This window comes from Sphaerodactylus townsendi, linkage group LG02, assembly GCF_021028975.2.
Source record: "Sphaerodactylus townsendi isolate TG3544 linkage group LG02, MPM_Stown_v2.3, whole genome shotgun sequence".
Lineage (NCBI taxonomy): Eukaryota > Metazoa > Chordata > Lepidosauria > Squamata > Sphaerodactylidae > Sphaerodactylus > Sphaerodactylus townsendi.
Window position 1 is genome coordinate 98,257,964 of NC_059426.1, and position 14,749 is coordinate 98,272,712.

At 42.2% G+C, this 14,749-nt stretch overlaps 1 protein-coding gene across 5 annotated transcripts in view; it reads left to right on the forward strand.

The window, feature by feature from the left end:
• The window catches only part of BDNF (brain derived neurotrophic factor), an 87,423-nt gene extending 73,006 nt beyond the window's left edge, over positions 1-14,417 (forward strand). For all 5 annotated transcript variants that reach the window (XM_048485997.1, XM_048486000.1, XM_048485996.1 and 2 more), the window contains exon 2: positions 10,143-14,417. In XM_048485997.1, coding sequence (XP_048341954.1) covers positions 10,143-10,904 — 762 coding nt within the window. In that variant the 3' untranslated portion in view covers positions 10,905-14,417. The remainder of the gene's footprint in view (positions 1-10,142) is intronic.
• The last annotated feature ends 332 nt before the right edge of the window (positions 14,418-14,749 follow it).

The window sequence follows — 14,749 nt, forward strand, 5'->3', positions numbered from 1 at the left end:
TTCAATTGGGTGCCCTCAGCATTTGCCCCTCCCATGCAAACTTCAAAAAATTTTGCTGGTTCCTTTCAGGAGACTCACCAGCAGCCCTGTGGAAAATTCGGTGCCCCTACCCTGAGCAAGACCCCCAATACAGCCCCTCCCACTTAAATCTCTGCCACAGAGCCAGCTGGGCAAAACAGCAAGCATCACCCCATCCCACACCTCTCACTGCTTTTTTGCACCACTGTGCCACCACAGATGTGGGATGCATGATTGTTGTGTTCAGACATGTAGCTATGGGCACAGGCTGTGGTGTGATGGTGATTTTGGGGTGACCAAGTGGAAAAATCAGGAGGATCCATGATGATATGTGCATTTTTACCACGTGAGTGATTGTTGGGGGGGTGGCAAGCAGGGGCACTGGGAGGGGAAGGTGGGGGTGGCAACCAGGGACACCGGAAGAAGGAGGTGGGGGTAGTGACAAGCAGGGGAAGGGGAGGGAAAGTAGCGTTGACAGCCGCATTGTTTGTTTGCCTAAATTTGGCATGGATTGGGGGGATTTAAAGGGAGAGCTCCCTTTAAATCTCCCCCAATCCACGCCGAATTTAGGCAAATAAAGCAATGCTGCTTTTCAATGTTGTTTAAAGAAAGCCCAAACCCCCTCCCTCAAATCTATTTGATTCCAGCGGGGAGGGGGGCAGTAGCATTGTCAGGGTACCCCTGGGGTGTAGTCACGGCACCCCAGGGTGCCACAGAACCCTGGTTGGGAATCACTGCACTAAAGCCTAACAAGGCTGTTGTTTTCACTGCCTTCTTTGGCAGCAAGGCCACTTGTTATATGCCTGGGAAGTCGTCAAACATGTCTAGTAGGCTGTGCTCAATCTGGTGAATCTTATTCATCAACATATGAAGCTGTCTTACTCTGAGACAGTTATTGCTATTGAAGCTCTGAATCCAGATTTCCATGGCTGTCCAAGTGATGCAAGGTATTTCTCAATACCTGGCCTCTGCAATTGTTCAATTGATTACACCAGGGATTGAGCCTGGGATCTTCTGCAAGCAAAGCATATGATCCCACAGCCCCTCCTTGGACAGCCCTCATCTACCACTATGACCTTAAAGCCAAACTCTCAAAACAACCATAGTCAAATTGTCTCCACAGAGTGATTTCATCTTTACATGATGGGTGAGAAGGGGACCCATGAGAAAATAACAGTATCTTTCTATCTCAACAATATATACATTGAATAATTTCAAAACTGTTTCTTCTTTCCACATATTTATGGTATGCAAGTGATTATATTTTTGCAGGCCATGACTGACAGCCCCTAGCATGCATGCAGAACAATGGCATGCCAGTGCATTTTGTTCAGCACACAGAGCCCCTTATAACCTAAAGCAATTAAGACAAGCCCCTGAGACACTGGCACCACTAGCAGCATGGGAGAAGGCAGCATTACCACTAAGATTTGCCTTAGTGTCAGTGCACCTGTCCAAGTACCACCCTCATCTCACACCTTTATTTTATTTGCACCATACTGCTATTGCAGGGAGTTGCTGTATCCTTTTCAGCATTCTACCTCTAAGGCAAGTCATGATGATATCAATACACATCCTGGCTGCAAGGCCTTAAAAACTGTATGTATTACTTTCTCCTCAAATAGAACTACAATTACCCCATGTCTTTAATGGCCTGGACTTGGTAAAACACCTATGCCCAGTCACTGTTTCTAAGACTGGTTGAAGTGAGCTCTTGACCAAATTTCAGGGTATCATCCAGAGACTTTCTCGATGATACCACCTGAGCTTGGTGAAGTTTGGGTCAGAGGGGCCAAAGTTATGGATCACTAAAGGGGCTGCCCCATCCCTCATTGTTTCCAATGGGAGGTAACAGGAGATGGGGGCTACCCCTTTGAGGGTTCATACTTTTGAATCAAACTTCACCAATGCAGCTGGTATCATCGGGAAAGTCTCTGGATGATACCCTGAAATTTTGGTGCCACTAGCTTCAAAAATGCACCCATGATGGGCACCCCTAAATTTGCCCAGATTCTCTCCTTTGCAGTGCCTTGGCTCCATTGCAGCCAATGGGGAATTTCTAAGTGTGTAAGCAGGCTGCACATTTGTGAAGATAGAGGCACCAGACTTTCAAGGTGGCTTCAGGAGGCCCTCATGGTAATAGCATACAGGTTTGGTGAACTTTGCTTCTGGAGGTTCAATTTTATGGACCTCCAAAAGGCTTATTTTGTTTCACCGCTCCTTCACATGAAGCCTGCTAGCTGCGTTCTCTCAGAACTCTCTCTCACACACACACCCGCCCCCAGAAGAAAAATTCACCAAGCCTGGAGGCTATTACCAGGAGGCCTCCTGGAGCCACCTTAAAAGTCTGCGACCCCTGTCTTTAAAAATGTGCAGCCAGTACTTACACACTCAGAAATTCCGCATTAGCTGCAATAGAGTCACTGCAAAGCACAGAATCTGCCAGGCTCTTCAGCAAGTTTTATGGTGGGAAAAATTAATTAACTTTTCACACCACAGACTTCAATGGGGCTTGCTGTTATGCCCAGCTGGCTCTGTACTGGCGATTTGGAGGCGGCCTTTTGGGGGGGGGGGTTGTTCTGGGTAGGGGCACCTAATTTCCAGCAGAGTTGCTGGTGTGAGTCTCCTGAAAGGAACCAGCCAACTTTGCTAAAGCCACATTGAAGTCTATGGTGGGAAAAGTTAATTAATTTTCCCACCATAGAACTTACTGAAGTGCCTTGGTGAATGTGGGTGAAAATCGGCTGAATATGTCCTGCCCAAATATGAATGAATCCAAATGCAAGGTATTTGGGCTTTTGGGGGGTATTTTTTGGTGTTTTTGCGTTTTGGTCTGCAGGGGGTGTATCTTTAAAGGTAGCGGCACCGAAATTTCAGGATATCATCCAGAGACTGTCCTGATGATACCAGCCAATTCGGTGAAGTTTGGTTCAAAGTTATGGACCCTTAAAGGTGTAGCCCCATCTCCTGTTAGCTCTCATTGGAAACAATGGGGGATGGGGCCACCCCCTTTGGGAGTCCATAACTTTGCCCCCCCCCCGCACCAAATTTTATTCAGGTGGTATCATCAGGATAGTCTCCGGACGATACCCTGAAATTTCAGTGATGCTAGCTTTAAAAATGAGCCCCTGCAGGCCAAAATGTGAAAAAACACTGAAAATACCCCCCCCCCCAAAAGCCCAAATACCTTGCATTTGGATTCGTTCATATTCAGGCAGGACATATTCTGTCGATTTTCACCCAAATCCGCCCAGATTTTTTGCACCCGAATCTCCAAGCCTAATTTTGGGCCTAGCTCCTCCTGCCCCTAAGTCCCTCAGATGAATAGTATTAAAAAAGAGAGTAATCTGTCTGCTGTTACAGTTGTGCAAGTGGTGAATTACAGCAAAGAATCACACACAACATCTCCATATGACATGAACCTGGATCCTGAATTAGTTTAACTTGCAGTTCATTTTTACTTAGAAATAAGTCACACTTCATTCACTGGGGCTTACTCCCATGTAAATGTACACAGGACTGTGACCATAGTCTGCCAATGGTAATTCTCTCTGATACATAAATTTAGTAAACAAAGGGTAGACTCATAATCTAGGTGGTAAGTGGGTGGTGAATAGTCTGAAAACAAAATTTGGAGTGAACTTTACCATCCTTCTTTTTGCTGTTATCATCTTGCCATGTGTTTGCTGAATTCACATGCCAAAAGCTGAGTTTGGTTGCCACCATATTGAATCAATCCTCATAAAGGTCAATGAAAAGGTAAAATGACCCTTTGAAAGTTAAATAACAAATATATATATAAAAGCTTGGAACTGTTGCAAAAACAAAGCAATTAGTCATTTATGATCTGTAGGAGCCGGGGCAACGACTAATATTTATATACTAATGACAACATGATATATATGAATAGGAAGAATTATTAGTATCTGAGAGACAAGTTCAAATTATTGTACACAAAGTTTCTCACAGCATAATATATCCTCTTATAAATTCCAGGACCTTAAAACTTGGGCAATTCTTGTCATAGTACGTAAACTACTTTGTTATGCTTATTACTGGACAAGTGCTAGGATTCTTGGTTTCCCACAGAATATTAGTAGGATATGAAGTAAGCTTTTTACATAGCACCGTGTTGGCAAACAGAAACAGTGTTTATTCCAGTATCTGCTGCCAAGTATGAGGTACTTCCGACTGAACTTCAAAAGCACTGAAATGAACATTAGCTGCTTCTTCAGAAATGTGAATAATGCCACTGCTTTCTAGCAAGCAGAGCTCGGGCAGTACAACAGCTAGGTTTGTTGCTGGGATACTTCTAAAGCTATTTTATCTGTCTCACAAAAATGTTGGTTTTTCTTCCAGTAAGGATACAACACTAAGAACTGTCTTCTGGGAATAATCTTCACTGAATAAACTGAGACTAGCTTCTGAGTAGATCTGCTTGTTGCTAATGTGATTCAGGACCTTTTCAAATGTGTAGTCACAAAAGATGAGAGATGTTGCTCATAGGAATGGTCTCATACCACCAGAATGTGTATGAAGGAAGCAACTCTATGGACAGGACCAATGTCATGCATCTTTCCTACATCACTGTTGTCCCCCATTCAAAATCACATGTGAATGGCTTTATCTATTCAGTTGTCTCATTCACCTACATCCTCCATTATGATAGTTTCAGAGTGTAGCTTTGCTGATCTACAATAAAACAGGTAAATTTGAGTCCATTAGCACCTTGGATATCAATAAAATTAGGGGGGTATGAGTTTCTAAGAGTCAAAACTCCCCATCCTGAGTTTATGTTATGGGCAAAGAGGTCCAATTCTCCAGCATGTGTTTGTGAAGAAGCACTTGTATCCCGTCATCCTTCTTTTAAAAATTACACAGTTCAAATAATAAACATTAAAGCAGTTGCTAGAGGAATGGAAGCAGATGCTGGTTTTGTGTTTTGCTCTCTTTAGGCAAGTAGAAATCCTGCAATCCTCACTTAATAAATTCTTCATATATACTCTTTTCTTGTTCAACAGTTTTATACAATCAATGGAAGCTTCTTTTTCTTTTCTTTTTTGGTAACAACATGAATTAAGGAAGTAATTGTATTAATTCTTTTTTCTTACCACATGAAGAAATTAAAAAATGTTTCCTCTAAATGCCTGCCACATGAATTATTCTTTGTAACCATAAGGCTTTCTGTAGTGATGGGTATACATTCTGATTGCCTTTGGAATCAAAGAATAAATGTTATATAATTTTCCAAACTTAAAACATTTGACAACCAACAATGAAGGGAAAGCATGCCTCATAACATGGTTCTGCACACCTCAAATTCCTCTTAGTGAGAACAGCAAGTATGAATGAGTTCAGAATAGTATCTCAATTGCCTGAATATTGGCGGGCATCACTTCAGAACAGTTTCATGGGTCCATAGTTATCATCAGTTAATGTAAATCATTACAAATCACTTCCCTCATAAATCTCCCATAAACATACATTTAATAATAAGAGCCAAACTGGGATGTGATAGACAACATGTAACAGACTTATCAGTGGCCATTTTTAAGACTCAACCTGAACAGCCCAAGCTAGGCCAATTTCATAAGATCTCAGAAGCTAAGTAGGGTCGGCCCTAATTAGTACTTGAATGGGAGACCACCAAGGAAGTCCAGAGTCACTGCAGAGACAGGCAATGGCAAGCCATCTCTGCTCATCTCTTGCTGTGAAAACCTACAGGACTGCCATTAAGTTGGCTGCAACTTGATGCACTTTCCATCATTCAACTGACTAAGTCTGCTTCAACATCAAGATCACTCCATAAGAGTAAATTGGTATCTGTACATCTGTGTGCAAAATATGCCTCCCTCCTTGGTTGAATCCTTTTTCCCCAACTAGATTAAGCAGAGCAATTAACTGAGGCACTCACTGTGAATTTTAAGTGGAAATGCAATGGGTAATATGTGTGCCTTATGATCCAGAGACAGAAATCCAAATAAAAAAAGGGATACCACATGGAATTATCTTTCTGCCAGCTTGAAAAGGGACTGTGCATATGAGTCTGTGACCAGTCAAGATGATCCATATGAATCCATTCTTCCAGGCCCTACCAACACTGGTCTTCTGTTAGGTATTGGCAAGGAGGGGGAGGGAGAATGCCTAATCTCAGAAATTCCTTTTCTCTCTTCCCTTACTGCCCTCAAGAGAGGATTGACACATTCTTGGGCTTTCTGCTGCAGTCAGCAATGCCTTCTGTTGATCTGGTACAGCATTTTCTAAATAATATTATAAACAATCAATTGTGTGGTTTGTTTAACTGAAATACTTTTATCTTCATTGATTAGGATTCAAATGAGTGGCTCTGCCATTGCAATATGTTTTTAATCTGTTGACATATCAGTTTATTAACTACAAAGAAACAATCTGAAAACCAAATTTTAATAGACTGACATCTCCACTCTCTCTCTCTCGTTGCTTACCATTGTTGTATCTATATTGTAGACTGTAACAGCACCCACTCCCTGAGGGAAGACAGAGGTACTCCCCTCAGCTCACACGCGTGCACACACACAGGCCTTTTAAACAGAAAATCCTGTCAGGGGACGCTAAACTATAGATATAAAGCTGACATCAGAAACTGAAGTAAAATAACTGGAATTTAAAGAGAGACTTTTGAAAGCTTAAAAACACAAAAACTGGATTTTATTTAACCAAATTCTCTTCTATCGTTTTTGGTTTGGAGAGGCACTCAAACATTACTTTAGGCAGATACTTCTTAGCGGTTACAGAGCAAATGCAGGTTGTTTGGCTGTTTCAATTACAGACCACACACGGTCCAGAACCCACTCCTTAAACACTCACCCTTATCCCCAAGGGGATGTTTACACTGGTTTAGGATGGTCTCCGTGTAATTAATTAGTCTCTCTTTAGTCTCCCACCACCTAGGCCTCTAGCCTCTGTTGCGCAATGATCCTTCCTCTCAGTCTCTATGAGATCACTCACAGGAATCTGGCCACCTAGCCTTCCTTTCTCTGTCTCTCTAGTCTCTGCTGCCAGCTATACCATTACAGCCAGTGGTGGGATTCTAATTGCATGCAGATGGTGAGACCCTTCTCTGGCAAAACATCACACAACAATGACAGGCTTGGAAAATGGATTGGGCCGCAGCCCAATTAATAAATTATTAACAATAACCATTTACACAGAAGCTGGGCAACAAACGTGTCGCAACATCAAGCATTCCCCAATCCGTATTGGGGCCACCTGCAGGAAGCTGGGAGCTCCAGGGGCGAACCCCTGGCTTCAACCCTTCCTGCTGCTGGGGAAGCGGGCACCGCCGAAGCCTACCGGCTTGCCTACCGGCCCGCCATCCTCCCCTCTTTGCTGGGATGTCGGGCACCAGCTAAGCCTACCGGCCCAACCCAACCCCTCCTGCTGGGGTGTCGGGCACCGACTAAGCCTACCGGCTTGCCTACCGGCCCACCACATCCCCCAGCCCTTTGCAGGGCACAAGCATGGAGAAGACCGGCCGCCTGGCTCAGCTTCTCGCCCAGATGTTGTGACTCCCATTGTCAACCCCCCGGGCTGCGACAAAATGTACATAGCAAAGCATAACAGCATAACAACCAATAGCACAATACCATAGGGAGGGTGGGCGGGTCACACCGGTCCTAAGTCTCGGCAGCCAAGAAGGCCGACCTCAGGGTGTGGCGCTTTATATACCCTTGCTCCTCCCGCCTTTACGGCCGGGAGCCAATCATTGCAGATCTTTGCAAGCCTCTTGCTGAGCATTGCACCTTGCATGCAACCACCCTTTGCCTATTCTGCTCACCACAGCCGCAATGGCTGCCCCCGTTGAGTCGGTTGCTGCTATTTTTTAACAACCAGTCTCTCCCCACACTGCCATTGCTACCCACTTACCTGGCTGCTGCCCTCCCTTTTCCAAATTGGGTTGGGGCGAGGGGCGAGGGAAGGCAGTGACTGCAGCTTGACCCGAAGGGGCTGTGTGCCTGGGCTGGAGCCTGGAGCCCTGGTGGAGGTTGCACAGGCGTTTGAGCTGCTGCTCTAGTCTGAAAGGGCCACCATGTCACAGCCCAGGTGCGCAGCCCTGCTGGAGGTTGCCCAGGCCTCCCGGCCATGCCTTCTTGGGCTAGGGCAGTGGCTGGGACATCTGGGCAACCTCCATGGGGAGGATGGAAGCCCCAACCCTGCCACCCGGAGGCTTGCGCTTGGCAGTCCGCCAGTCCAGGTCCTTGGCTGGGGGCTGGCTGGGGCTTCTGCCCTGCGTGGAGGCCACCCGGCTGGCTGGGAAAGAGGCAAAGTTTTTCAACCCTTCCCAGGCCAGCTGGGAAACCTCCGTGGAAAGGAGGGGAGCCCAAACCAGCAGCCCTTGTCTGGGGGCACCTGGGGCTTCTCCCCACACAGAGGCAGCCCAGCTGACTCAGGGATGAGGCAAGGACTCTCGCCGTGGCTCCCAGCCAGCCGGGTGGCTTTTGTGGGGAGGGAGGAAGGCAGTGGTGGGATTACCGGTTCGGCAAACTAGCCGAAAATATAGCTACCGGTTCTACTGAACCAATCCGAATGGGCTGAATCCCACCTCTGATTACAGCCCAACCAATCAGATTGCGCTCTGGCTTTTACTGTGGTGTTCTTGCTCTGGCTAACTGCACCTTTGCAAATTAACCTTATAAGAGCCTAATTTGTAACATAGACAATGGTGATAAGCACTTTCATGATTTGGACTATGCATTATTTTAATTTTTTTTCAAATCTGCAGAAATTGAACAGCTTGTTGGAAGATTCCAGATAAAACAAAAATACGTGAAATCTTGTGCTGTTACATTATTGTTCTCCATTCAAAATACTGTGGCCCTTTTTGCACTTACTGTTTGCAGTGTGGCTGAGTGCTTTGGAGTGGGATCTCCCTACATGTCTTTGTTTACATGTGAGGAGGTGCCCCACTGCTTCCCCCAAGCCTAGCCGCCATTTGGCCTGCCTCCTACTTTCAGTTTGGAAGGTTGCTTGCCACCTGTTATTGTTTTTAAAGCTGTTTTCACAATCTATAATTCCTGTAATAGATCAAAAGTATCAAACATTTTTTTAAAAAAAGAAGCCCCATAGATCCCCTGGAAATGCCAGTGTGGAATTGGGCAAAACTGCTCCTGTGTGGGTGAGGGAAGGTGGGGAGGAACGAAAAACCCAAAGGAAGCAAAACACATAGTGGTCTGCTTTACTTTCCTTGTGCAGACATGGGGGAGGGGGGAAATCACACTATGCTCCCTTTCACAAACTACAGGTCTTCTCTGATCTGTAGTGCAGTGAGTTCTGAGGAGGGAAAACACAGGCGTAACTGAAAATCCAACCTGAAGGGAATGTACACAGAGCATAAATGGCCTGTGATTCTGCCAAACAGTGCATAAATGATCTGTGGTTTTGCCAAACAGTAGACCAGATATTATAGCTTCAAAGGCTCTCCTTAGATACAGCTACAATGAGACAAGAGGGGTTTTTTTAAGTATGTAATTATACTGAATTAGGTTCCAACTTTCAGACCGTGATCTCTTTTTGTAAAAGACAGTAAACTTTCTGATTTTTTTCCAATTACTCCAGGCATACCGCAGATGCTTAGTAACCTTTCCAAACATACTGTTACACTTGTCATGCAAATGGAAGATAATTAATTCTCATGCTGAAAGTATGACATTTGCTGCACAAGGGCCTTGAGACTGCCAGGCCCATTTTTTTACTTGTTCCTAGCAGGAGAGTCTAATCACTGGCTTCTGCTGTAGCTAACGTTCTTCTAAACAAATGCCTTGATGGCATCAAAGATAGAACAATGGGAGATTGCATGAAAGTTCATATGCGTGTGATTTCTGCTGCACAAGGATCTACATGCACATAGATCTACATGCATCCTTCTTATGTGTGACAGCTTGTCACAAACCATCTGATGTATGCTTGGAAATGTATTTGGGGTATGGATTTCAGATGTTATCTATGAGACCAATGAGATATTATCTTTATGAAACCAATGTTCTTGACAATTAATGTATACACTGTACAGCTGCTATCGAAGTCTGCATGTTTTTTTAATCTACGTGATTGAATAATGTTTTTGTCTTCTTTTTTTTATTTAACAGTTCCACCAAGTGAAAAGAGTGATGACCATCCTTTTCCTTACTATGGTTATTTCATACTTCAGTTGCATGAAAGCTGCCCCAATGAAAGAAGTTAGCATCAGAGGGCAAGGCAGCTTGGCTTATCCAGTTCTTCGGACACAGGGAACTCTGGAGAACCTAGGTGGGCCCAATGATGCCTCAAGAGGAATGACGTCTTTGGCAGACACTTTTGAACATGTCATAGAGGAGCTCTTGGATGAGCAGCACGACATCCAGCCGAGCAAAGAGAATAAAGATGCAGACTTGTACTCATCTCGGGTTATGCTTAGCAGTCAAGTGCCTTTGGAGCCTCCACTGCTCTTTCTGCTTGAGGAGTATAAAAACTACTTGGATGCTGCAAACATGTCCATGAGGGTTCGGCGTCACTCTGATCCTGCTCGCCGTGGGGAGCTGAGTGTGTGTGACAGTACTAGTGAGTGGGTAACGGCAGCTGAAAAAAAGACTGCCGTGGACATGTCTGGGGCAACCGTTACAGTTCTGGAAAAAGTCCCAGTACCCAAAGGCCAACTGAAGCAATATTTTTATGAGACCAAATGCAACTCCAAGGGTTACACAAAAGAAGGCTGCAGGGGCATAGACAAGAGGTACTGGAATTCCCAGTGCCGAACTACCCAATCATACGTGCGAGCTCTCACAATGGATAACAAAAAGAGAGTTGGATGGCGTTTTATAAGAATAGACACTTCCTGTGTTTGTACATTGACCATAAAAAGGGGGAGATAGTGGGTTCATGTTGTATAGATTATATTGAGACAAATTTATCTATTTGTATATATACATAACAGGGTAAATTATTCAGTAAGAAAGAAAATAATTTTATGGACTGCATGTATAAATGAAGTTTATACAGTACAGTGGTTCACAATCTATTTATTGAACATATCCATGATCTAACAGGGAGCAAAAGAGAGAAAAGATATCCATTTGCGCACAACTTTGAGAAAAAAATTTTTGCATTACATTCCTCTAACATTGTGGTTTGTTGCCGTTGCCAAGAATTGAAAACGTTTAAAAAAGTTTTAAAAAAATAAAATTGCATGCTGCTTCAATTGTGAATTGATGATGATAAACTGTCCTCTTTCAGAAAAAAATTTGAACCAAAACATTTCGTTTACATTTTAGACAGTAAGTATCTTTATTCCTGTTAGTATTATATCTGTTTACTGCTTTTAAATTCTTCTGGTAGCTTTGGAATTAAAACAATGTCAAGGTGCTGTTGTCATAAATTTACTGTTGATTTTTTTTTAATTTTAAAAATTCCCACATGATTTTAAAAGGAGGAAAAACTCCCTGTCATCACCATATATGTTCTGGATAAAAATAATTTGAGGGGTTTTTTTGTATGTTGTGAAGGTGTTTGCAATATCAAGTCAGACTACTGAAAAAATAATAAAAAAAGAGGCAACTGAAAAAGACAATGTTGATGGTCCTCCCAGTGCTCTTTTCTAGTCTTCAAGCAGCACTCCCTTATTGGTTTAGGTGTATGCTATTCTATGGTTGTTGCTGAAAATATCACCATTTTGCTAGTATAATATTTGGTTGTGTACTGGTTCTGCCACTACATCTTTCTTCTCTTTTAGGAAGGGAAAAAACTGCAATCACTTTCAATATATTTTTCTACTCTACTAAGGTGTTGAGATCAAAGACTGAAAGTCAATCACCCTGTCTAGCAATGCTTCATCACATGCACAGCTGACATGCCTCAGTCATACTGAACTGAGCTTGATGGGCATATTTGTTGAAGAAAGTTGGAATTCCATGTTCATCTAGGGTCAGTCATTTTCCATGCAGAGCTGGATCAGGGACAAACCATTTGTTTCTAGATCAGACATCTTGTTAAAGTACAAATCTCATCAGGAAAATACAAACAGATGAATATTGGACTGCACTTCAGAAAAAAAATATATCAAATGCTACAATATTTAACATTAAGGATCTTTCCTATTCATGGATGGTCCACACCTAATTGGCTTACAGTAATAGAAGGAATAGCAATCGCTACCAAATAGTGGTGAAAGAGCAATTGCTTTCCCTGAGAATAAATATATGCAGTACTGCCTGATTCTTTTGATGCAAATGGAATGTCTATTATGCCCAGTTCTGAAATGCCTGCTACTTGAGATAGTATGAAAGAATCCAGGCCTGAAGGAGTGGCTCTGGAATCAGGTAGGCAGAGCCTTCTACCTCAAACCCAACTACCTGTTGAATATAAATATGCCTCCAAGGGTCTACTGCTGTGTAAGGAGTAGCACATAAAAGCCTTAACTCCTACTGGAGCATAATCCTGTTCAATCAAAGCTCCAGTTTTAAAATTAAATCCTAAAATGCAATCCTGGCATCAGTTTCATGCACTTTAATTACAGTTGAATTCAATGTGATGAATATATAAGTAACTGAGCACAGGATTCAAGCCTTAGGCCTTTGATAATTATCCATAAATTCAGCCAGATCTGCAACACAAACTGCACTATGTTAGAGATTTCACAATAAGAAGTTAGCTTGAAGTTGTTTTTTTTTAACTAAAGCATTGTAAGACATTTCGCTTATGACACACAGAATTTATTTTAACTTGGAATATCTATATATACGTTTCACAGCAAAGATCCATGTTCTCCTCAACAGATTCTAGAGTTCTGCTAAAGTCTTTACTATGTAAGCTTAGTTCTCACCAATGCCTCTAGTATGATGTAAGCCTAATTCTCACAGGTTAAAACTGTAGTTAGGCTGTACCATTCCAGAATATAGGTACAATTCTTTTTCTCCCCCAAGAAAAAATTATTCTACACATCCCAAAGTAGTATGCTAGGGAAAATGCCAGTCCAGAACCCAGAATCGTGACATCTGATTTCTGTTTATAGTATGGATCAGCTTTCAGTCATATAAGCCCACTTGCTGCCTGAAGGAGTATAGTCTAGAACTAACTATTCTTTGGCAGTTTGTGTGAACCAGCTAGAGCACAAATACCGAACTTCCTAGGTGACATCGGCACACTTCCAAAGGCTCAGGTCCCAAGACACATCTCTTCAAACATTAATAATCTAGATATAAAATAATTTCAGCCACTGTAGTTAATTTAACACAGGGAAGGAGCCCTTCTATTGTCATTAACATGATTATGAAATCTGAAACTTGGATGTAAACAAAAATATGGACATCAATAGCATCACAGATGTTCCCTTGCTTCTAAAGCAATATTGGCTCCGGTTTATTTACTAAGTGTATTCACTATTATTGGACATGAGTTCATTATTAAAAAGCACCAATTTAATTGATCAATGACAGTATGCCGATACATACCATTCAGTAAATCAACTTGGTCTAACTAAGTCTGGGCAAATAAATAGTTGTTCACATAAATGAAAAAAGATGCTGGCATTGTCTGTTTTAAGGCAGAGACCTTTAACTTTAATCTGTGTCCCATGGTATCTTCACCAGAATATTCCAGCAGACATTTATATTGATACAATTTATAGCCAGGAAAAAATATCTGGATTACATTAACCCAAATATTTTGAACTGAAAAATGTCATAAGAGTGAGTTTCAAGCTAAAAGGTCCTTTTCACATATTAGAAAGAGGGAAAGGGGACAGAAGCAGTGTAATCCCTCAGAGATATGTTCTTGTCCAATGACAAACTACAATCCTGATTTCCTTCAAATCAGTAAGCCTAGTCCAACTGGGGGGCTGATATTACAAAATCCTAACTATGTAGCAAAGAAAGAAGATGTGTTCTCAAACCACTTCCATCAATATAAGTGGATCCAATCTTTGTATTTAACTAGGTTAACACACTTTCATCACGGGATAACTGAAGTCAGCAACCTTAATTCCCACTAATAATTATGTAATATGTCATTTTCTAGATGTAATGCAGTCCAGATGAAGTCTGCAGCCCAGATGAAGGGAAAAAGTGAAAGTAAAATAATCATTTCATAGCAAATATGCTTAAGTAATTTGGCCTTTATGGAAGACTTCTGACACATGGTCGTGATCTCATCTGGATTGAAAACATTTTGCTACTTGATTTTAATTCTAACAGTGGAAGTTATTTTTGCAGAAATACAATCCAAAGTCAACAGAACAGGAAGCAACATTCTATACACAATATTTAGAGGCTTAAAAAGTTTTTCCTGATGGACATAACATGTCATAAACATTTTTTAACAGTCATTAAAACCAGATTTAGTCAGACCTCTTCCGCTTAATAGGACAGTCCATTGCAGTGGCCAATTACATTGGGGGGGGGGGGGATCTTCACTGAATGGCCGATAGAGCCCTACAACTTATCAGTCTTTTGAGAAGTACAACTCAAGACCTGAGTACACCAACATTTCTAAGTAGCATCATTTAATTTTATGGGGTTACTGTGAAAGAACTGTTTTGAGGCTTAAAGCTAAGAGCTGTGTATGAGGATGCTATTAATATTTAGAAGTGTTAAAATTGGAATGATAGTTGTACATCGTAAGAATGCAAATGTTTAAAAACAATTCCATATCCGTGTCCCAAACTGCAAATAAATATGCTATGCAACAAATCAGTGTACCTTGAATAAATCCCTGAAGTATTGCT